Source organism: Nilaparvata lugens, chromosome 4 (genome assembly GCF_014356525.2).
Source record: "Nilaparvata lugens isolate BPH chromosome 4, ASM1435652v1, whole genome shotgun sequence".
Lineage (NCBI taxonomy): Eukaryota > Metazoa > Arthropoda > Insecta > Hemiptera > Delphacidae > Nilaparvata > Nilaparvata lugens.
Window position 1 is genome coordinate 21,423,087 of NC_052507.1, and position 23,719 is coordinate 21,446,805.

Below are 23,719 nucleotides of genomic sequence, written 5' to 3' on the forward strand. Positions count from 1 at the left end.
ATTAACAAGGCAAAGGGTACTATTCTAACAAATAATTTCCCATAGTGTTTTTGCATAAATAGCCTGAAGTGTATGACTTTTCGGTTCTACTATATTTTTTCCTATATTCCATTTCTCCTATTTGCCTTTTTCTATTGTTTTCATTATTAATGTACTTATTTATTAAGAACTAGTTTTGTTCTTTATGTTTATTAATGTACAGTGATATTTTGTCTGTGTACCACTATGGGTCTCATCAGACTCAGTAGAAATTGTCAAATTGTATGAATAAATAATCCAATATGTCGTCTACTTTATCAAAAAATTTATAGGATGACATTTGGAAATGAAAATACATTGAGTAAATTCTAAGATCAACAATAACGAATGCATTTTTATGAACTTTCAAATAACTGACCTTGGGTGCTTTGTTCACTTTGAGCTGACGTATTTTATCGCCTTGTTGAGTGATCTGTAGATTCAAGCCAGTGGCATCCTGGGCTATGATTGGATTGTTCTCTTCAAGGGGAGATTTCTCAGCTGCCTTTCCTTTCAGTGACTGTTTCTTCTGCAATAAAATCGAATATATGTGAAGTGTTTTCTAATTATAATACCTAACGTTACTTATAACAGAATTTGCCATACTCTTTCTTGAGGAATAACATTCAATTAACCAATAAGTATATTAATCATGCTAGTGTTTGACATAAGATACCATAGTGATCAAGCATCAATAACAGAGATAGCAAAGTAGATAGCATTAGAAAAAAAACTAGACAATGGGTTTATTGAAAGAGTTATCCAAAGAACTGGATGAAACTTGAAAAAAGTGAATGATCAAGTAAGTATTGGGAAGATATAGAACACTACAGAATCAAACATAATAAATCAACCAGTCAATCAATTGCTAACACGCTGACCACGAGTAAACTGCAAAATAATCATCTAATAACATAAACATTGGGAAAATGAAGAAGTATTGGGCAATAGCCTGTTTTTTCTTTTCCGACTATTGTATTGTTTGCTCTTTCCAATAAATAAATAAATGATAAAATTTTAATACAATTAAATTATTTTCTATGTGTCTACTAATTTTATTTAATTAAAGGTAAAAATTCCACAAGATGAATCTTATAAGGCAAACATTATCTTTCCTTAAAGTGAAATTTTCAATATTTTTTTTCTTTTATTGTGTTATAAAGTGTCTTGTTTTATTAGGTGATAAATTCATAATTTCAGTTGATACTAGTTTTTGGACTTGTATTTGTAGGTAAATCAAATCATAAACTCTGGAATGTTCATTTTTAATTAAGGTTCTGAGCAGTTTTGGGCGAATGCCCGTTATTTACACTTGGATTGCGTCCTATAGTTCATAAATAATAAATAAAATAAATGTTGGCTGGCGCACAAGTTTCCAACAATACTAGCCGAGCTACTATATGAAAAATTATATTTGATTTCGCAAACCAAACGAAAAATATCATATAAGTTAGCATCATTTCAATTTGAATTATTTGTGAAGAAAGATCCATTAATTCTGATAAAAAGAATCAGTAGTTTAAAGATAAAAATCTATATAAAATGAGGATTCAAAGAATGAGAGAATTTAATTAATTGTAATCAATAGATAACTCCTGTTTTAGCTTTTGATGAATTGTAGGAAGAGTTAGAAATTAATGCTGTAATACATTTATTTACAGCGGTTCATGTGTGTCCCCAAACCAACTTCTTGTACTACCACCCCTTTGGTTCCGCAACTTTATGTAACACCGCTTCAAGACACCCGTTCAGACGACAGGTCTAGGGACGTAAGAGGACTTCGCCGTCAAGCCAAATTCAACCGGTAAAAGCTCACCGCCAAAAACAAGGTACTGTAACCCCGACGATAAAGCAACGTACAGACCAACGAAAGTGCAGTGTAGTGAAACAAAGGTTCATTCGAGAATGCCAATCAAAAGTGGGGATTCAAAATTATTATGAAATGGGTTATATGGGTTACTATCGACGAAACTTGGGTTCAACGGGCTTTTCTTTCTTGAGTAATTTTATGTTGAAGTTAATTATTTGTTATTTGATGACTGATATTGTTTGGTTTTGTGACGTATTGCTATCTAAACGGGGATAGTAATGCGCCCCCGAATCAGATGAAGAATGTCAACAAAGTAACATGAAATTGTTGTTTCTGTTGTTCGATTTTAGTTGCCAATGTTTATTGAGACTGTTTGTATTTTTCAATTATTTCAAATTGTAATGATTTTCTATAGTATAAACCTATTAAATCAGGCATGGCAAGATTAATTGAAGTTTTCTTGACTCTAGCCCGTTCACCTGCATGAATTAGGTATAGACTCAGGTATTTTCTAGATGTGTCGGCCTATTTCTAAATTCTAAATTTTATTCAAAATTGTCTTCTTTATCATCTTTAAAAAAGTGCAGGCACACAACTGCGCCACTACTGCTGAAATTTTAGCGAAAGGCACAATACAGAATAAATACCTAAAATGAGAGAATTAAAACTTTTAAAGTAGTTATACCGAGAAACAAATAGAATAAATTAGAAGATACATTTGAAAATTTGAGGAGCATAGCCTTCTTTTCAAAACATTGTTTATAAATAAAATAAGCTGAATATTAGGCTTACTGATTTTGTAGTTGAAAATTTACTTATAGTGCTTACTACTGCAGTTTGCACTATTCTAATTTCTATTGACGATAACACGATGAAAATAATGCTTACTAATTTTTTTTCAACTTTGTGATATTAGCAGCCTGTTTCGCAATTTATTTATGTATCAGGTAATGACAATGATGAGGAAAGAGATGAACCGTAGAAATATTTTTTGTGAATTGGAAAATCTTTCCTCGATTAACAGTCTTCAAAAAGGAAGTCTTGAAGGAAAATTGATTCATAGAAAAAGGAAAACGACTCACAAGATGAATCATTTAACACGTCTCACATTAATCATTAGACAACAAATAATTGACAAGGATAGAAGTTTCCAAGATAAAAAAACATGTTATTCATTTATAAAATGTTTCATTTGGAACAAAGGCCAAATTAATATAAAGTATATTGTTAAACCCTAAGCAACTAGTTTTCTATTTTGAACAGGATAAATTCATAACTCGTTAAAAGAGATCCAGGAAACTTTAAAATTAAATGCGTCAACAAATTAGTTAAGATTACACAACTACATTGATAGCTAGAAGAAAATTTTAATCAAAAGATAGATAACGAATACAGTATTACTGAAACCTTGCGCACTATATTGAAAATGATAACTTAGAAGATATTTAAAATCCAACAGCAAGTCGATAATTGAACCGGTAAAACAAGTGAAACTAACATATGTGGAGAAGTTTTAATTGGGAGTATACAATAAAATCATTCATGAGATAGATTATAAAGGAATCCTACGAAATACAGTACTATTCATTAACTTACAACAGAAAATTACAGTTGAAGTACAACTTACAATCGACAGATAGAGACGAGAGCATTGAGTTAACCTATTCACTGCATTCCAAACATATTGTACAAGAATAATTGACAAACACACACGTGGTAGAACGTAGAAAAGTACGGTAGGCTACTAACAAGACTGCAATAATAAACTTGAATTTCAAAGCCGTTTCACACACAGCCTTGCCGTCTGAGCGCTGCTCAGCTGATCTTGACAATTGAGATTGCCACCTTCCCCCACCAAACGCAGACAAACTGGTTATCCCACGAGTACTGTATCTATATTGTTGTATATAGATCCGTTCTACTTTCACCGGCCAACTCATAATCGTATTTCTATTCGGACAAAATTCAAAAGTTCCCGCTATAACGAATCAGCCAAACTTCTATTATTTAAGAAGAAATTAAAAAACTAAGAGTTCAAAGAGACTAGAACGAGATTGACTAAGTGTGAGTAGAAAAATACTCGTACATTATTGATTTAATTGGAAAACTTCAAAGAAATAATATCGTTCACGAAAAAAAAATTGTTTACATTATTTATTGATTGACATCTAGTCTCATCATAGCGAAAGATTTTGCCTATTTGCCTATATAAAGATGTAAAGCCTACATCCTTCACCACTTAATTTTGTATTTCCTACTAATTTTGTTATAAAAAAGCCATTTATCGAAAGTAGAATTGATTTTATAATACGATGCAATGTGTAGAATTAAAAATAATGGATACATGACCAGAATAAGTACTTAACAATATAGGCCTACATTTCATATTTAAATAAATATTTCAAGTCGTGTCTATGAAAGGAGTTTCATTTATTTTTGCAAAAGTGAGTAATTTCATGTTATTGTAAATGGTCGTTCATAACAATAAAAATTAATCAAGGTTTTTCTAGTTTATCAGATGAATCTCTAGCTGATAGCTAGACAAACTCATATACTAAACTATTCAATATCAACTATTTCTAAATTGAAAGCGAATCTAAATTCGAGCACAGATGAAAATTACCAGTTCAACGAAATTCATGTCATGCAATTGATAAGGTTTTAACAAAAATATTATTTTTATGTTGATGCATCATAGTTATTGTTATTATGAAGCTTCAGGAACGGTGCTCTATTGATAACTACAGACACATAATTACTAAAACAATGCAGTATGGACAAGCAGTCAAACATTTGAAAATCAACAATCATTTTCTATTTTATGAATCTGATAATTTGAGTGTGTAAAACCCATGTCAAGAGATTACTTATACAGAATACAGAAAACAGTCGACAAAGCCTGCTAACCCACTTTTTGAATAACTTTTTTTCAAGCTAGCTTGAATGTGCACTGCGATTCTCATTATTTATCATTAAACCAAATAATTATTAATTTCATCCCACCTCTCAGGAATATTGTACTAGTTTTCAATTATAATAAATAGTAAAATTTGAAAAAAATCTATGATGGTAAACTTTAAAACATTGGTCATTGACTTTACAGGAATATAAATTTGATAAACTATTATTCTATGTGATGTTTGATTCATTTAGAAAAAACAATTGATAGAAAAATAATTTATTTTGATATTGATACTTTCTAAATAAGAAAAACAATAGCGAAATCACTCACATGAAATTACTCACTTTGATTTATCAAAAGTCAGATTGACTGCCAACAATAATATAATGTATAATATTATCTACATCACTATAGACAATCTATATTAATATAAAGGAGTGGCCGTAGTCGAGCCAGATGCTGGCTTTATGATTCAGAGGCCCGGGTTCAAATCCCGGCCCGGGCAAGATATTTATCTCGGTCCACTCCCGTATTTCGGATGGACACGTTAAGCTGTCGGTCCCGGCTGCCTAAAAAGGAGTCGTTAGGTGATGTCAGAGGCCCTGAAATTGATCAGTTGCCACCTGAAAACTCTGACACCAGACCTGAGCCAGCCAGGTCACTCGATATTACTATATTAGTAATATAAGCCTAGAGTCCTCACTCAATAAGAATATTACTTTATAGACTCTATAGTGGGATGCATGATAGAAGTAGGAAAATAATCTTAGTATGTAACCAACATTTTTTTCACATTGTAAATTGTTTTTCATTTTTAATAAATACCTCTGACATAAGTTACAAGACAGAGAAAAACTTAAATAAATAAGAGTATCTGATGATTTAAGGTTCTCGTAGAAGCTTCTTGAAATCAGCTTGTCAAACTAAGGTCCTACAGAATAGGTATGGAAAAGACCACTGAGCGAATTCTTGGCGGCAATTAATGAAGTATCTTTCTTAATTTTTAGAATTCTCACTAGTCTGGTTTTGAATGAGCAAGTCTTCTGATAGAATCCACTCACGAGCTCAGTCCAATTTTTGAAACTCATCTCTTCTTCACAACCAATGACTGTAAAAGGACAGTCAGATTAACCCTGCTGTTAGTAAGCACATCCCCCCCTCTAATCATCCGGTGCTTCTGTGTATGATTCTATATTAACAATGCTCATATTTCGGTCGCATTCCAAGTTAGTATTAATGTTCTCTTATGGAAAATATTTCTATCACAGAATCATCTCAAAAAGAGATTAATCACAGAAAGATCTTAGTATGATTCTCCTCTTATGGGAAATATTTATTAAATTCACAGAATCAAATAACATTTTGTAACAATGTAATGAAAATATCTTATCGTTTAATTCTTGTTCTGTCCTGCACATGAATCACAGAAAACAACCAGATCCCGAATATCCTCAGAATGTTAGAAACTTCATCAGCACCTTTTTTCACAACTGATTAATCATAATTATAGAATATGGACTTGGATGATAATAAAGTATGAATATTGAATGAAATAAAGTCAACTAACGTCTGTAATACACTTCATTAGCCGTGATATTCGGGTTGGGAGGTTTTTTTGGAAATTCCTGGCTATTCCTGGCTTCCGTTATTTAACTCTTCATCACGCCATCAAATAAAAAGTCATTCTATTCTATTGATAGGGAGTTTTCTATTAGTCCAGGCAATGAATGCTCAAAAAAGGTATAGAAGGAGAAGTTTGGAAGACAATTTTTGACCCCTCAGTTCTTATTAGTGTAGTAAGGAGGTAAACATAACCTAAGTGCCCAACACTACCCCCTGTGTTATGAGGTAGGGTTGGTTCAAAGGTACCATTTTTTTGTTTCTCTCATAATAACTCGAAAATTATGCATCTTCCGGACATGACTATTCTATAGAAAATTAAAGCTTACATGATTTCCTAAAATATTCATCTCACAACTTTTTCTATATATTTCATAGTTTTCAAGATATCCTTTCTTGAAGGAATTATATTTTAGAAAAATACATATATGTTTTTAATTTTTAGTTATTTTGCTCTAATTTTTTAAAAATCGATGGAAAAATCCATGCCTATCCTGAGCTTATAGAGCATTATATACTAAAAATTTCATGTATAATATCACAATTGTTGCAAAACTGAAGATTTCACACTAAAGCTGCTGCTTTACATTCATAAGAAAATGCCTAAAATAGTTAGTTATACAACAAACTGAAGATAATTTAATGCTGTATAAGCTCATGATCAGCATGGATTTTTCAATCGGTTTATAATAAAAGATGTGACATCTTCAAGAGCGGATAAATCAAAAACTAAGATATAGAAGAAGTTGAGGAATGAATCTTGTAGGAAATAATGTAAGCTTTAATTTTGTAAAGAATAGTTATGTCTGTAAGATGCATAGTTTTCGAGTTATATGCGAGAAACCAAAAAAATGTACCATTGAACCACCCCCACCCCTTTAGCACAGGGTTTAGTGGTGGGAACTTATGATATGTTTACCTCCTTACCACCCTAAACAGAAATTACCGCGGGGTCATAAATTGTCTTCCTAACTTTTCCCTCCATAAAACTTCGTTGACTGGACTGATACCGTATTTTTACTTTCCTTGCCCTACTACCATAGGTAGGAAAGTATTGCTTTCCAAAAAAATTAAGGTACCCCAATTTCAAGTTTTCTATACGTTTCAATTTACCGCGGGGTCATAATTGTCTTCCTAACTTTTCCCTCCATAAAACTTCGTTGACTGGACTGATACCGTATTTTTACTTTCCTTGCCCTACTACCATAGGTAAGGAAAGTATTGCTTTCCAAAAAAATTAAGGTACCCCAATTTCAAGTTTTCTATACGTTTCAAGGTCCCCTGAGTCCAAAAACATGATTTTTGGGTATTGGTCTGTGTGTGTGTATGTGTGTGTGTGTGTGTGGTGTGTGTGTGTGTGTGTGTGTGGTGTGTGTGTGTGTGTGTGTGTGGTGTGTGTGTGTGTGTGTGTGTGTGTGTGTGTGTGTGTGTGTTGTGTGTGTGTGTGTCTGTGAACACGATAACTCTATTCCTAATTAACCGATCGACTTGAAATTTTAAACTTAAGGTCCCTATACCATGAGGACCCGACAATAAGAAATTCAATAAAATTCAATTCAAGATGGCGGAAAAAATGGCGGATAATTACTAAAAAACCATGCTTTTCACGTTTTTCTCGAAAATGGCTCTAGCGATTTTCTTCAAATTTATATCATGGATAGCTATTTATAAGCCTATCAACTAGCATAAGTCTCATTTCTGGGAAAATTTCAGGAGCTCCGTAATATTCTTGAGAAAAATGGCGGAAAATGACTAAAAAACCATGTTTTTCACGGTTTTCTCGAAAACGGCTCCAACGATTTTCTTCAAATTTATACCATGGATAGCTATTTTTAAGCCCTATCAACTGGCATAAGTTTCATTTCTGGGAAAATTTCAGGAGCTCCGTAATATTCTTGAGAAAAATGGCGGATAATGACTTTTAAAATCTATGTTTTTCACCGTTTTCTCGAAAACTGCTCTAACGATTTACTTCAAATTCATACCATGGATAGATATTCATAAGCACTATCAACTGGCATGAGTCTCATTTCTGGGAAAATTCCATGAGCTCCGTAATATTTTTGAGAAAAATGGCGGATAATGACCAAAAACCAGGTTTTTCTCGGTTTTCTCGAAAACGGCTCTAACGATTTTCTTCAAATTCAACCATGGGTAAGCTATTCATAAGTCCTATCAAATGACATGAGTTTTTTCCTTGGAAAATTACAGGAGCTCCGTAATATTCTTGAGAAAAATGGCGGATAATTACTAAAAAACCATGCTTTTCACGTTTTTCTCGAAAATGGCTCTAGCGATTTTCTTCAAATTTATACCATGGATAGCTATTTTTAAGCCCTATCAACTGGCATAAGTTTCATTTCTGGGAAAATTTCAGGAGCTCCGTAATATTCTTGAGAAAAATGGCGGATAATGACTAAAATCTATGTTTTTCACCGTTTTCTCGAAAACTGCTCTAACGATTTACTTCAAATTCATACCATGGATAGATATTCATAAGCACTATCAACTGGCATGAGTCTCATTTCTGGGAAAATTTCAGGAGCTCCGTAATATTTTTGAGAAAAATGGCGGATAATGACCAAAAACCAGGTTTTTCTCGGTTTTCTCGAAAACGGCTCTAACGATTTTCTTCAAATTCAACCATGGGTAAGCTATTCATAAGTCCTATCAAATGACATGAGTTTTTTCCTTGGAAAATTACAGGAGCTCCGTAATATTCTTGAGAAAAATGGCGGATAATTACTAAAAAACCATGTTTTTCACGATTTTTTCAAAATAACTTGACCGATTTTTTTCAAATTCATACTCTGTATAGTTATTTATCAGCTCTATTAACTGGCATGAGTCTCCTTTCTGGGAAACTAATGGGGGGTCCACCCCATCCTTGAGAAATGGACTTTGTAACCTCCTTCTCGTGCATGAGGTAGGAAGGTAGAGCAGTTCATAAAAAGAACACATAGTCGAGATATTTCATCTGTAGAACAGCTGTTTTGACGACTTTAAAAAATGGCGACTAAAAAAAATCATTGAATTTCACAATTTACACAAAGGAAAAAGTACTCTGAAAACAATTATATATACACATATACAAAAGTCTGATCGTAGTTTCGAATATGAGCAAGGAAAGTTGTGTGAGTGTACCACACCAGATTTTTAATTTATAAAACGTTTCTAATTTCCGAAAATGTATCTCTTGATCGGAATGTATCATCCTTGCAAATTGAAAAACAAGCAGTTTAATCATCAATATTTTCTGCTCACTTGGTTAGTGAATCTGCTCACTTGGTAGTTATCTGATCGTAGTTTCGAATATGAGCAAGGAAAGTTGTGTGAGTGTACCACACCAGATTTTTAATTTATAAAACGTTTCTAATTTCCGAAAATGTATCTCTTGATCGGAATGTATCATCCTTGCAAATTGAAAAACAAGCAGTTTAATCATCAATATTTTCTGCTCACTTGGTAGTTGGTGGTGTGCCGGGTTAGCCAAACTTTATTTTAAATCTCTTTTCAAAGATTTGTCGTAATTACTCATAATATAGGTTGTTAGCAGAATTTGACGTAATGAACATTGAATGAGCTTTGACATAGTTAGTTCTTCTAGCAGATATCTGGCACTAGTATATTTTAATAAAATAATGCGATTTTTGTCCTTTTTAAAGATTTCAAAAAAGCACATAATTAGTACTTTCATCTGTAATTATTTTTAGCCTATTACTATGTTTACCTATTCCATCAATTGGGGATTAACCTGTAGCAGCCAGTGACTGCAGAATACTGTGTACACGTTTAGGATTAATTCCATGCAAAGGAAGAAATGCTTTTTCACAAATTTCAATATATTTTAATACACTTTCACAAATATTATGATACGTTAATTATTTTAGGAAGCATTATTGAAGTTGGCATCATTATCACTTTTTCTGGACCTCCATCTCATTACTAGTAATAAGTAATATTACAATACAGTAATGTAAATGAGTCCAATGAGGTACTTGTTTTGATCATATTATTGAATTGTTGCAATATACGATTCTTCTCATCTTCAGGGATAACATCGAGATAACAAAGTTGCTTGTAATTATATCAGTCCGGACCTATTTCATAGTTAGTAATTCTTGAAAATTTCATTACTTCCTTCATTCACTTTCTTCCGGTTTTAGATATTTTCTTACAATTATACACTCATTCCCACTGTTGCTTCCACTAACATCATCACTATGTAAATCACTCATTTTGTAGAAGTCAATTTAAAAAAATTGTCACGTGTATTTTAAAAAAATTGTCAATTTAAAAAAAGTCACGTGTATTTTTGAATTACGTATAACTTATCATCTACCTTTACCATATTGCTAAGGCTGTTGACTTATACTGTTCAAAATCTGTTCGCTTAATCCCCTGGACCCTTACATTTTCCTTTGTGTAATATAATTTTCATGTGAATGTAACTACTGGTCTACTGTCATTTCACTACATGAATAGCCAAGTACTTACCAACATTCTGAATCACCAATTTTTATAATTAAATAAATGAAGAGCTAAAGCTAAAGACCAAAAGACCATGCATGACATAAAACTGTTTCAGAATTCACGTAGAAGAAAAATAGACAATGCAAGATGCAAGTAGTTCAAAGCGAGTACTTGGTAAACAATTCAAGATTATATAATAGCAAGAGAGAGAAAGAAAAAAACATCTGAGTAACCTAACGAAAAAAGATAATAGCAAGAGAATATGGTTTATTGGGAATATAAAATTCACTACTTAAGGAAATACTATTGCATGTACTTGAAAAACTCTTATTCACCTTTATTTGAAGATGAACGATATCGATAAAATGAGCTTAGAGAAAATGTTATGAAGTATCAAGTCAATTCAACTGAGTTGATTTTATTATTGATAATTAGAATATCCAAATTTGAAAAAGTTTAACTGAAAATAATGCTGATAGGACAATGACTTTATTTTGATATTATACCGCAGCGATTACTAAGAGCTTGGGAATTAGAAATACGGGATCAATAGACCATAAAGTGGTAATGAATCTGCAGATTTACAGTAATTCATGCGGTATGAACAGTACACATTTTGTAAAATAGATAATAGGAACTGTTTAAAAAAATAGCTCAGCTTAATGGAATTTCGTAAAATGGATGATAGTAATTGTCAAAATAATATTATATTGAACTTGTGTTTTCTTACCTCTTTGGCAGAGATTTCCTCGATCTTTTTTCGGGGGCCTTGAGTTGGCATTTCCTTTGTATGGCCGTCAGGAATGAAAAATAGGCAGATGGGTGATTCTCTTCCTGAATGGATGCTGAAAGAATACGCAGAAACCTCAAATTAAGATAAGCACTAATGCACTTGAAGATTAACTATGACTGAAGATATTCATGAATATTTATAATATACATTGTATAAAAAATATAAAGTTTTTCAGCCCTCCTGGAAAATTTCCAAAAATTGAGTTAGTGAGTTTTGGAAATGATCGAATTATATTAGCATAATTTTCTCATTTATTTCGAATTATATCTAAGGCAAGTTCAAATTCAAAGAACAATATGTTGGTACTGCTATTATGACAATAAATAAATGTCAAGTACTTATGTTCAAGAAACTACCTATTTGGATAGTTGGAGGCCAAGGTACTTAGACAGAACTATCTATATACCTATAATGGAGGAGATATTGGATTTTTTCCCTGAAATCTATAAATCTCGAACATACTCTACATTTACCAATCTCAGAAACTTTGAATATATACAAAATAATCGAGAATTTATAGAATGAGTTGAATAGTAAATATGTTGACTGACCTGGCTGGCTTGTAAGGACTGTCGCAAATGAAGAATCCTTTTCTCTGCAGTTGAATGATTTCAGATTTCTTGACATTCGCTAACTCTGGATCACCCAGCATTTTCACTTCGGTCTGAAAAGAAAAATGTTTCATAATGAAAATCCTTGTTGCAACAACTATACATTTCAAAACGAAAACAAACTACACTGATCACACTTACTGGTAATAGTGATCAGTTAATATCCTAGTTTCCTTTCTTGTAAATGTTTTTTACTGGAGAAAATAAGTTGACTTATTCATTTATTTAATTTATTGATGTGTGAATAAATAATACCTTTGTGTTGTGTCCAATGTAGGTTTTGAAATCTTCATCCTTGCCCAGAACCGGCTTACTGATGATGTGATCGAAGTAGGTAATTAGGGCAGGAATGAGTGGAGCCTTAGATGAATCAGCTAGCCACGTAATTTTCAGCGTCTTTTTGTAATCCTTGTCGTCTAGGTTGGGCTCTGCATCGACACTAACAATTCGATTATCCTTCCTAGAATAAAATCAACAAGAAACAATAGAAAGATACAAAACTTAAAACAATGAGTCTAAAAATACGTTGGATGATACATGTGATATTTTGAACCAGAACAATTAATTATCAACTAACACAGTCCAAGAGAAAAAACGTGAGTGAAAATTTATTTATGTATTTAGTCATGTGAAAATATTACACTTATGTGAGAAGGCACAACAGGCTTATGCCCAAAACTGTCCTTTCTCAAATTTATACTACAGAATATTGATATTGAGTACAATTTTCTAGCTTTACTCAAAAGTTACATTTGGTAACCCCCTTTATAATGCTGATGTAGCTATGCATTGTTATTTACTAGCCATTAGTTTAGTTGCTTTTTCGAGTCAGTCTGTTGCCAGAGCTCGTAGAGCGTACATCGCTTATAACCATGTATTAGATGTATTAGAATGTTGAAATAAATAATTCTTTTTAAAAAGCCGGTTGGTTATTCCAGTTCCTTAACTGGCGCCCGAACCACCCTCGCGCAGTTTTCCGATGTTGTTCGTTTGACAATATTAGTTTTCCGATTCGTGTCGCGATCGCTTATTTCGACTTTGAAAAGGAACCTATCGGAGGACTAAGTGAGGTGAACCTTCAACTTCAACGGAACTTCTACACGGGATAACCACGCCACCGGACTCCTTTCATCTTGGCAACCACACTGGCAGACTCCTTCCGGAACGCTTTCATCCAACAACCGGAAGTAAATCCAGTTCTTACCATTGCTGCTACTGTAAGTAACGAATGAATTCTTCTACCTCAGCTTCACTTTCTTCTGCTTCAAATCAACTCATCAAGCCCTCCAAATTAGACTCTTCCACTATGGCAACTATCCCCAAACATCTGTTGGACTTTATTCCCAAGTTCGATGGGACACCTGATAAAATTCCCAAATTTCTCAGATCCATTGAAGAACTTTTCAGACTTTACTGTAATGATGCTATCGAAAAAACTCAACGTGACCAGAACCACTGGCTTTTGTATACCGCTGCACTTCACAACTTAGAAGGCACAGCTGATAGCGTAGTTCAAAATAGTGAGTGCTCCAATGTAATCGAACTTATTCAACTCATAAAGAAACACTTTTCCGATAAACGTACTGTTCCAGACCTCATAGCAGAGATTGCTATCATGAAAACTTTTCAACATGAACATCCCCTTGACTTTCTTGACAGACTAAACGAAAAACGAACCAGGGTAGTTACTCGCTACAAATTAGACGGTGTATCCGGCGACTTACTCAAAAACCTTCTTGAACAACTTGACATGACACTTGTAAGGACACTTATTCACGGTGTTCATCCAACACTCGGAGCTCATCTCAAAGTCTACAAGCTTAAGAACTTGGACGAAGCCCGCGACACCCTTCGCAGTGATTGCAGTATTGTGCTAAATCAATTGAAACTTACGGAATCTGTGTCTGATAATGCAGTTATCAATCCTCAATTTCGGCAGCGTAACTTCTTTCAACCGCGATCAGTGTTTCCCCAATTCAGGCAGTATTCACCTCGAAGTTTCCAACAACCCTTCAAGCAAACTTCTGCTCCTTTTAACCAATATAGGTTTCAACACAACCAATTCCAACAACCTCCACAAATCCAATCTCAACAGCCTCAACAGAATCTAGTACCATTTAACGCAAGATTTCAGCAGTCTCAATTTCAAACTGTCCAACCAAAATCCTTCAACAGTAACTTTCGTAATTTCCAAGGCGGTGCACAAAACGTTCGACAGTCTCCGAATTGGAATTCTCAAAATACTGTCTCAATGCGTACTGTTTCAACCAATCGTAGTAACAACTCTGCACGGAACAATTCGTTCCACGATGTTCATTATATGGAAGGAAATTGCATTGACGAATCTAACGTAAATGTCACTCCACTTGATGAAACTAGTTTCGTTCAATCTATGCAAACTCAAATCGATTCTCTCACTTCAGCTGTAAACGAATTGGCAGACCGTTTTTTAGGATTAGGCCCAGCTCCTTTGGGGGACCCGCCAATCAGTTCGAGTTGAAGATTATCAACAAATCCCTCCCGTACTTTGTCGATGATTCTAATCTAAAATGGCTTGTTGACACTGGATCAGTGAAGAACTATATAAATCCCGCTATTGTACCACCTGATGTGACTAGATTTAAGGAAGAATTTATCGTGAAGACACCTGCTGGTGAAAGAAAAGGAGATGAGTATATTTTTATGAACTCGTCACAAGTGTTTCCAATGTGTGCTAGAATTAAGATGTATTTATTTGAATTTTCTAAGAAGTATGACATTTTATTAGGACATGAAACTCTAAGTGTACTCAATGCCAATGTTAATTTCAAGGATAAGACGTTAGATTATGATAATGGATCGAAAAAATTATTATTTGTAATGAATTCTAGTAGTAACGAATTGAATTGAAACCAGGCTTTAATGTGATAACTGTCCCAGTTAGGTCTATTCCCAATGTAGGACGAGGATTGCTTAAACCTGTAACAAATGATAAATTTAGTATTGAAGAAGGTATAGTAGATATAGTTAATGATGAATGTACATGTCTAGCGTTTTCTCATGAACTCATGACCATCAGTCCTGAACCCATGGAAATAGATGAGATAGAAACTATTTATGAGCCAACTAATGAATCAGTGACCGAGAGTCCCGAACATTTTGCATTAGTGAAGAATTTGATTTTTGAAACTTTGCGTACAGATCATATGAATGATGAAGAGAAAAGGGAGATATTTGATTTAGTAATTAAATTTCCCGAAATAATCAAACTTGAAAATATCCCTCTAGGGTCGACGAACTTACTCAAACACAAAATCAACACAGTTGATGACAATCCTGTATACACAAGAAATTATAGGTACCCTCAAATTTTCAAGAAAGACGTTCAAATTGAGATAGAAAAGTTGCTAAAGAACAAAATAATTCAACCCTCAAACTCCCCATACAACTCTCCAATATGGGTAGTTCCCAAGAAAATGGATGCTTCTGGTCAAAAGAAAATTAGAATGGTAATCGATTACAGAAAACTCAATGAAAAAACTATAGCTGACAAATATCCTCTACCAAATATTGAAGATCTATTTGGAAAAATAGGACGAGCCACGTATTTCTCGACGATAGATTTATATTCTGGTTTCCATCAGATTGAAATGGACCCAGAGTCTGTCCCAAAAACAGCTTTTTCAACAGAAGACGGCCACTTCGAATTTCTAAGGCTTCCCTTTGGATTGAAAAATGCACCCCCATTTTTTCAGCGTAATATGAACATACTATTTGCTAGAATGCCGAATGTTTTAGTGTATATGGACGACATAATTGTATTCTCCGACAATTTAGAGGAGCATTTGAAACATTTGAGATCCGTTTTCAAAAAATTGAAAGAACACAATCTTAAAATACAGCTCGATAAAACTGAATTTTTCAAAAGAGAATTGTTGTACCTAGGACATGTAATCTCAGAAGAAGGAATTCAACCAAATCCCGCCAAATTGAAAGCAATCAAAGATTTCCCTATTCCCAAAACCGAAAAACAAATAAAACAATTTTTAGGATTAACTGGTTACTACAGAAAAATGATCAAAAACTATGCAAAAATCGCTAAGCCTCTGACTCAAGCTTTGAAAAAAGATGTCAAGGTTGACATTTCTAATAAGGAGTACGTTAATGCATTTGAAAAACTGAAAACAATGCTACAAAACAGTCCAATATTGCAGTTACCCGATTTTCTAAACAATTCATAGTTACTACTGACGCTAGCAATTTTGCTATTGGAGGAGTGCTTTCACAGATTTTCAATGGTAAAGATCTACCTGTGCCTATGCTTCAAGGACATTGAACAAAAATGAGATCAATCTTTCAACCATAGAAAAAGAACTATTGGCTATTGTGTGGTGTTGTAAATATTTTAGGCCCTACTTATATGGACGTAAGTTTTTAATTCAGACTGATCACAAACCTCTCCAATGGCTTCATAGTATTAAAGAGCCAAATTCCAAATTGATAAGATGGAAACTTTTGTTAGAAGAATTCGATTTTGACATTACCTACATAAAAGGGAAAACCAACTTTGTAGCGGATGCTTTGTCCCGTCCTTATGACGTCACTATGATGGAAAATGAAGAGAATGGTTTTCGAGGTTTCGAGGATGGTTTTCGAGGTTTTGTGAATGATTTTCAAGGTTTGGAGAATACTAGTGATGACCCCCACGATTATGATGATATAAGTATAGACGATTTGATAAGGTTCAATACTAACACTGACGTACCCTCGATAGATAGTAGTACCTACGAAGATTTTTTTCAACGAATAGGTGCATTAGGCGAGCGGAATGATAATACTGGTAATGATAACTTAGTAAATAATGCTAATCAAGGAAACTTTGTAAATAATAATGCTTATGATGACATTGATCGTGAGAATATCGTGAGTAATGATAATAATGATGACGAACAAGAAGCCGAGAACGATAATCGCAGCTTAGCTACGATACACTCGCAAGAAAGCTCAAATGAACAGGTAGTTATAGCTGATGATGATAAGTTGCTTAATATTGAGCATAACCAACTTATTCTTGAAAGAGGTGACCAAGCCCCTCAATTAAGAAAAATTTTTGGTAAAAGACGATTGACCATTTATTTTAGGAACGCTAACGATTATGATGACATGAAAAATAAATGTATTGAGTTTTTGAAACCAAAAACAGTATATGGAGTTTTCTGTTCGCGAGAAGGTGTTTTGTATGATGAGTACGAGAAAATTTTCAACAATTTTAAAAATGTGTTATTAGAAACGTTCGATTCGATAAAACTGAAAAGGTATAAGAAAATGAATTTAGATATAGTGGATACTGATGAACAAAAACAGATAATTTCAAATCACCATGAAGGAAAGACGTACCACAGAGGTATCAATGAAACGTATAATCAGGTAAGAAGAAGATATTACTGGCCATCAATGCTACGAGACGTAACAGATTACATTAACAAGTGTGCTGTATGCCTGAAAGTAAAGTATGATAGACAACCTGTTAGAGTCACATATAAAGTCACTCCTACTCCAGATAAACCATTTGAAAAACTACAAATTGACTGTTTCCAATACGATAAAATAAAGTTTTTGACAATGATTGATTGTTTTTCCAAACGATTAACAGTCCATCCCCTAAAAAGTTTGAACCAAATCGATATTCAAGAACGCCTGAATGATTATTTTTCATCTTTTCCCCTACCCAAAATTATACAAATGGACAACGGCCGTGAGTTTGACAATGCAGGTTTACGCGAATTTTTGAGATTGTACGGTGTTGAAGCATACTATGTCACTCCTGGACACCCAGACTCTCAGGGCTTAATTGAAAGAGCTCATTCTACGCTTATTGAAATCCTAAATGCAATTCAATTGGAGAATAAAAACTCATACTTTAGCCAGTCTTATGGTCGTCCATCTTGTTTTTGTAGCATTTGAATCTACCGCTGCTACAGTCCGCAGACATTTTTCTCACGTGTCATGCGATCTCTGACGTCACGGTTTCATTGATCGCTTGATCGATAGTAGCGCTAGTTGTCGTCTGCTTCTTTCAATGTTTTCTAGTTTAATATTCGTCTATAAGTATTTTGAATTGTATTTTCATTGTTTTTGAACCTCCTTTGGTATACTTCAACAGTCACTTCAACCTCAACACCTTCAGTTCGCTTAATATCGATTTTATATTTTCACTTCATTCGTTGAGTTTGTGCTCATGACTGCCGTGGACGTCATGTTTCCGCTTTTGGGCAGTTCCTGTCTCTTCAACCAGTTTTTGGCAAGAAGACTCACTCTCTTTGTACAGTCATACGATGTAACATCTCAGTTTTTAACGCGTCCATCTTTGGAAAACTTTATCCATTTTCATCATTCATTATGTCCTAGTTTGTGTGCTTATTCAAGAACCATTCAACGCATTTTTCATCAGTGAACGTTTTTCAACCATATTTTCTATGAATTTAACTTACCTTTCGGGACTTTTCTACTAAGCGTCCTTTTTGCAAATCACGCCATGCTTTCTGCGTACAACGTTTTTCAATTATTCATCATATTATTATTATGAACTGTAAGTAATTTCAACATGAATTCCACATGAGCTTTCAACAATCCTCAATATGAACTTTTGATTTATTATTTATCACTTCAATTTTACTGAGCATCAGTACACATTTTTTAGCGGTCACATTCATTCTTCATGTATGCTCATAGGAGATACATTTTTCAACTTGGGAAGTCTTGTGCAAGTGCAGCTTACCTTATTCAACATTTCAACTCAGGAAATTTGCGCAAGTGCAGTTTGCCTTTCATTGTCAACCGCTACTCATTTTTAGCTACTCAGTCTTAGCTACTCATCAGTTATTTAGTCGAACTTTGTCAATCTCAATTCTTACTGATGCCAGTGATTTCAGTCGTCAAGAACATTTTATCTCTTTTTTCAAATATTTATTCACTGCAATTACATCAACGTTAGGACATAACCTCAAACATTATTCTACTTAACTCATTGTGGAACTTTTTCCAATTAACATTCAACCAGTGAAACTCATTCAATTTGTGAAGTGCCCATTCGTCGTTATACTCATTATCAATTTAATATTGGAACAGTCTCAACTTTCAATATCTCAACGTATTCAAGTCAAGTTCTCTTCCGCATCGGTCACCGTTTGTCAGGATATAATCAAGATATCTTCATCGTTCAACTTCTATTAGCCCAGCAGCTGTCTGCAACTACAATGTACTTGACAGGAGTCAAGTTTCATCCTCGGAATTTGAGTCACCGTAGGCCTATCACTTTGGCAACACATCATTAATTATTCAGGGAAGTCTTATTCTATTATTCACATTTTTGTACTTACCCTCTCAGAGGCACTGTGTTTACTGGTAGTCTTCATCCCATTCAATTTTGTTCCTGATTAACTTTTTATTCCTAAATAATAACTATTTAAATACTATCAATCATTCAATTTCTTTTATCTTCTATTATTATTACTTATGTGTTCTACATATAGTAATATTCCCCATGTAACTTGACATGCGTTAAGCTGTCATTTCCCAGCCCGCTTATGTAATACAATATGCTGAGCTTCGTCTCCTTTCAATATTGTATTTGGTATTTTTCAACCTTTTCTATTTTTAATTATTAATCGAACCTTCAGTTCTGGACAGACTTTCTGCTCCTTCTGCTTACATTATAGCCAAGTTGCTATATTTGTCCTCTTTCAGTGTTACATAGTCAACAGCTTGAAAGCTTCAGGTACGATTGGATTCTACCTAAACTGAATTCCTAGTTTTCATTTTTTGTGAAATTAGGTTATTGTTCATATTCATATAATTTCTGTATTTTCATACCTTTAAGATTACTAAGAATTTTGCAGGACTTTTTATCTAGGATTTTTGTCTCTCGATTGATTTTATTATTCAGGTTAAGATTCTCATATTTACTATCATTTTTCAAGTATTCTAAATTTTTATTCATTTTAAACATTGCTAAATTTTGTACGTTCAATTCAATCTTTACTCATTGTCATTATTATTCTATTATTAGTTTCAGCATCAATATACTCTTTGTGTATTTCAACATTAACATTGTTATCCCAACTTTATCTTTGTATTACTCAATCTTTTGCGCTCACAGAGGTAACATCATTTTGAAACATTGTATCAGTATTCTTAAACGTACTAGCAAAAGTCTAGGTACAATAAACAACTTGAGTGCATTCCTAATTCTTTTTATTTTAATTACAACTACATTAATTTTAAGCATTCCAATAGTTACATTCAAATATCAGCCTTACATACGGATAATAAGAAACTTATTATCTATCATTCTTCAATTATTAGTCATCATTATTGCACTACCTTTGTGCATTCTACTTGTGCTCAGACGCACAGTAAACCAGAGGTATTTTTTCGGATCTACACATTCAAGGTTTGTAAATCCGCTCATAGCAAATAATGAAAAGCTGTCAGTGCCTAGATCAGATATAGATCTCATCTACACACTTCCACACAGTCCACTACTTTGCAGATCGGCCTTACAACCCGATCTACTGACAGTCAACATTATTTCTTGGTAACTCCGGGCCGAATTATTTCTTGGTCCTCGTACGGGCACGGATCGTCTGGCATCCTGTGGTGATTCGTAACTATTTATTGGATTGCTATTTTCAAGTTTCTCTTTGGGTACCTTAATTTTTTTTCAAGTCCTCTGTAGTTAGTTGAATATACCCAATACAGGTAGAGCAGTCAGCGTCCATGTTTATCAACTGCATTCTAGCATACATTAGTCTTACATCATTCTAATAATACTCGTATATATTTCAGTTATCGAAGGGTGAACCAGCACTGTGGCCAGAAAGGTACACTACGTTGTATCGGCGCAGTGAACCAGCCAACCTGTAAACTGTTCGTGGACCCAGACCTGAGCGAGAGCCGATTCCAAGCACAGAAGCATTCAGAACACTGCTGCACCTCGCATCTTGCCAAGTCTAAAGGCAACTCATCTGGGGACCGAATCAGTTGCTGGCTATTCAATTTGTAAGACCGAACCATTTATCAATTCTGTAAATTCATTTTACCGACATACCTTTTGTAATATCTTTTCTCTGTGAGCGTCATAAATTTTTTAGGATTACTAATCAATTCTTGCTATTTCAAGAGACTTATCTATTCATCAATTTACTTAATATTTTTAAATGCATTGAATTCATGCAAATATTAATACTTACCACGCATTTGGTGCTATCTTGACATTGTGCAATTATCATTAATTTTTACGCAATTAGTCAACAAACCATTGACGACATTCATATATGTCAAACAATCAACCGATTAGTTCATTGACAATTTCTATAATCAACCATTGTGTACTTATTGCGCTCATTATTGTGTTACATTGTTTTATTACGTCCATTCAACATTATATTCATATATCTATTCTTATATTACTCAAATATTAATTAATTTTTTTTCAAGTCTATATATTTTGTACAATTCAGTATGGAGAATCCAAACGACTCGCTCGTCACCCTTGAAGGTGAAGTTTCTCAAGGTGAGGTCAGACAATGTCCGTCTCCCACCATTCCTAACAACCTTGACACTATCAATCAGCAATTGATTCGATTAATTCAAGATGGTGTTATCAAAGAAATTCAAAATCGTAATGACTATTTTTTTGCTGAAGATCTCAAACAAGAGATGTTAATGCTTAAGAAAAATTTTCATAGTACTACTGAAAATTTTTCCAACAAAGGTTTGCCTGTTGACATTGAATTGTGTCACCAAATTCGCCAGAATTTTGGTACTGTTAATTCTGTACTCTCCAATGCCATATATGAATATGAATTGAAAACTAAAAGAGTAAGTGAAGTCAGCTCCCCATCTCACTCAAGTCACGTTGATTCTCCTCACATGGTGAGCGCTCGTCTACCGGACATTCCATTGCCAAAATTTGACGGTAGTCTCAGCGCTTGGCTCAATTTCAAATCGACCTTTACAAGTCTTGTTATCAATAACCGTAACCTTGATAATACATTGAAATTTCATTACCTGCGTCAAGTCCTTTCTGGAGAAGCACTTAATAGAATTTCTAATTCTCCTTCTGGAGATTTTGAGTTAGCTTGGGAACTCTTGACTCAACGTTACGATAATTCATTATTGATTGCCGAAACTCATATTTCAGCCATACTCAACCCTCCTAAACTTGACTGTAGATCATCCCAATCGTGGAGATTATTTATTGACAATCAAAAGACAAATATCTCTGCTCTTGAAGCCCTTGCGCTCAATATCAGTGTGAAAGATCTCATTTTTATTTTTCTCACTGTGTCACGATTTGACAATGCTACTATTAGAGATTGGGAGAGATTTTGTTCTACCAAATCTCAACTTACCATTGATTGCCTTTGGGACTTTTTAGAGTCGCAACATAAAATCGCACAAGCAATGTCGAGCTCATTCAACAACACATCAGTGCAACGCAATACGCCGGCTAATAACCAGCCTAGCACCAGTCGACAACCATCACAGCCCAAAGCCAATATCATGAATTTCAACACTTCAAATTCACCAAATGTTTTCAACAGAGCATCAACTTCTGAGTGTTATTTTTGTCGCAATGGCTCTCACAACATTTTCAATTGTAGTCAACTTCTCAAAATTCCAACTTCAGAACGAACCTCTGCTGTATTGAAAAAATCCTTGTGTGTCAACTGTATTCGGCCATGGGATCGAGCTCACCAATGTCAAGGTTCCTGCAAGACGTGCAATTTACGACATCACACGCTACTTCATGGGTCAAGTCCTGTCCCTAAGAGGTCCAACTATGTCACAACATCGAACCATGCGCGCAATCCAGTGAAAAATCTGTCGCAGAGCATGCCGTACTGTGAGTATAACATACCTCATCAGTCACAACAACAATTAAGGTATGATAATCAATACAACCAGCCATCGCAAATGTCATCAGTGCATCCAGCATCAATGAACTCCAATTCAGCAGTGCCAATGACACACATGGTTTCACCTGCGCCGCAAATATCAACTAGCCTTGTCCAGCAGTTGCCGACTTCTAGTGTTGTTGTCAATTCAATTCCCTCTAGACCTCAGTCATCAAATTCTGAGGGAAGTCGTCAATTTGATTCATCTCAATCCAGTTTGCAGCCTGCCACAAATGTTGTTGAATCTCACAATCAGACAGTCAGCTATGCCCACAGCGCACCACAAATCAAATCCATTGATAGCAGACGCACTTGCATCATGCCTACAGCCCAGTTGATTGTCTTTGACAAGAGTGGTCAAGCTGTTATTTGCCGCGCACTCCTCGACAGTGGCTCTGATAGCTGTTTTATTTCACGTCAATTAGCTACTCAACTTCAATTACCCACTATTTGTACTGGCAGCACAGTTCATACTGTGTCTGGCAGTAATGCTACCTTATTGAATTTGTCATCTTTGAGTATTCACTCACCTGACCGAACTTGGTCAACTCA

At 34.3% G+C, this 23,719-nt stretch overlaps 1 protein-coding gene across 1 annotated transcript in view; it reads right to left on the reverse strand.

Moving 5' to 3' along the window:
* The window catches only part of LOC111052375 (bifunctional glutamate/proline--tRNA ligase), a 71,675-nt gene that overhangs the window by 16,561 nt on the left and 31,395 nt on the right, over positions 1-23,719 (reverse strand). Inside the window, 4 exon segments of the mRNA XM_039426928.1 lie at positions 398-547; positions 11,554-11,668; positions 12,168-12,280; positions 12,483-12,687. Coding sequence (XP_039282862.1) covers positions 398-547; positions 11,554-11,668; positions 12,168-12,280; positions 12,483-12,687 — 583 coding nt within the window.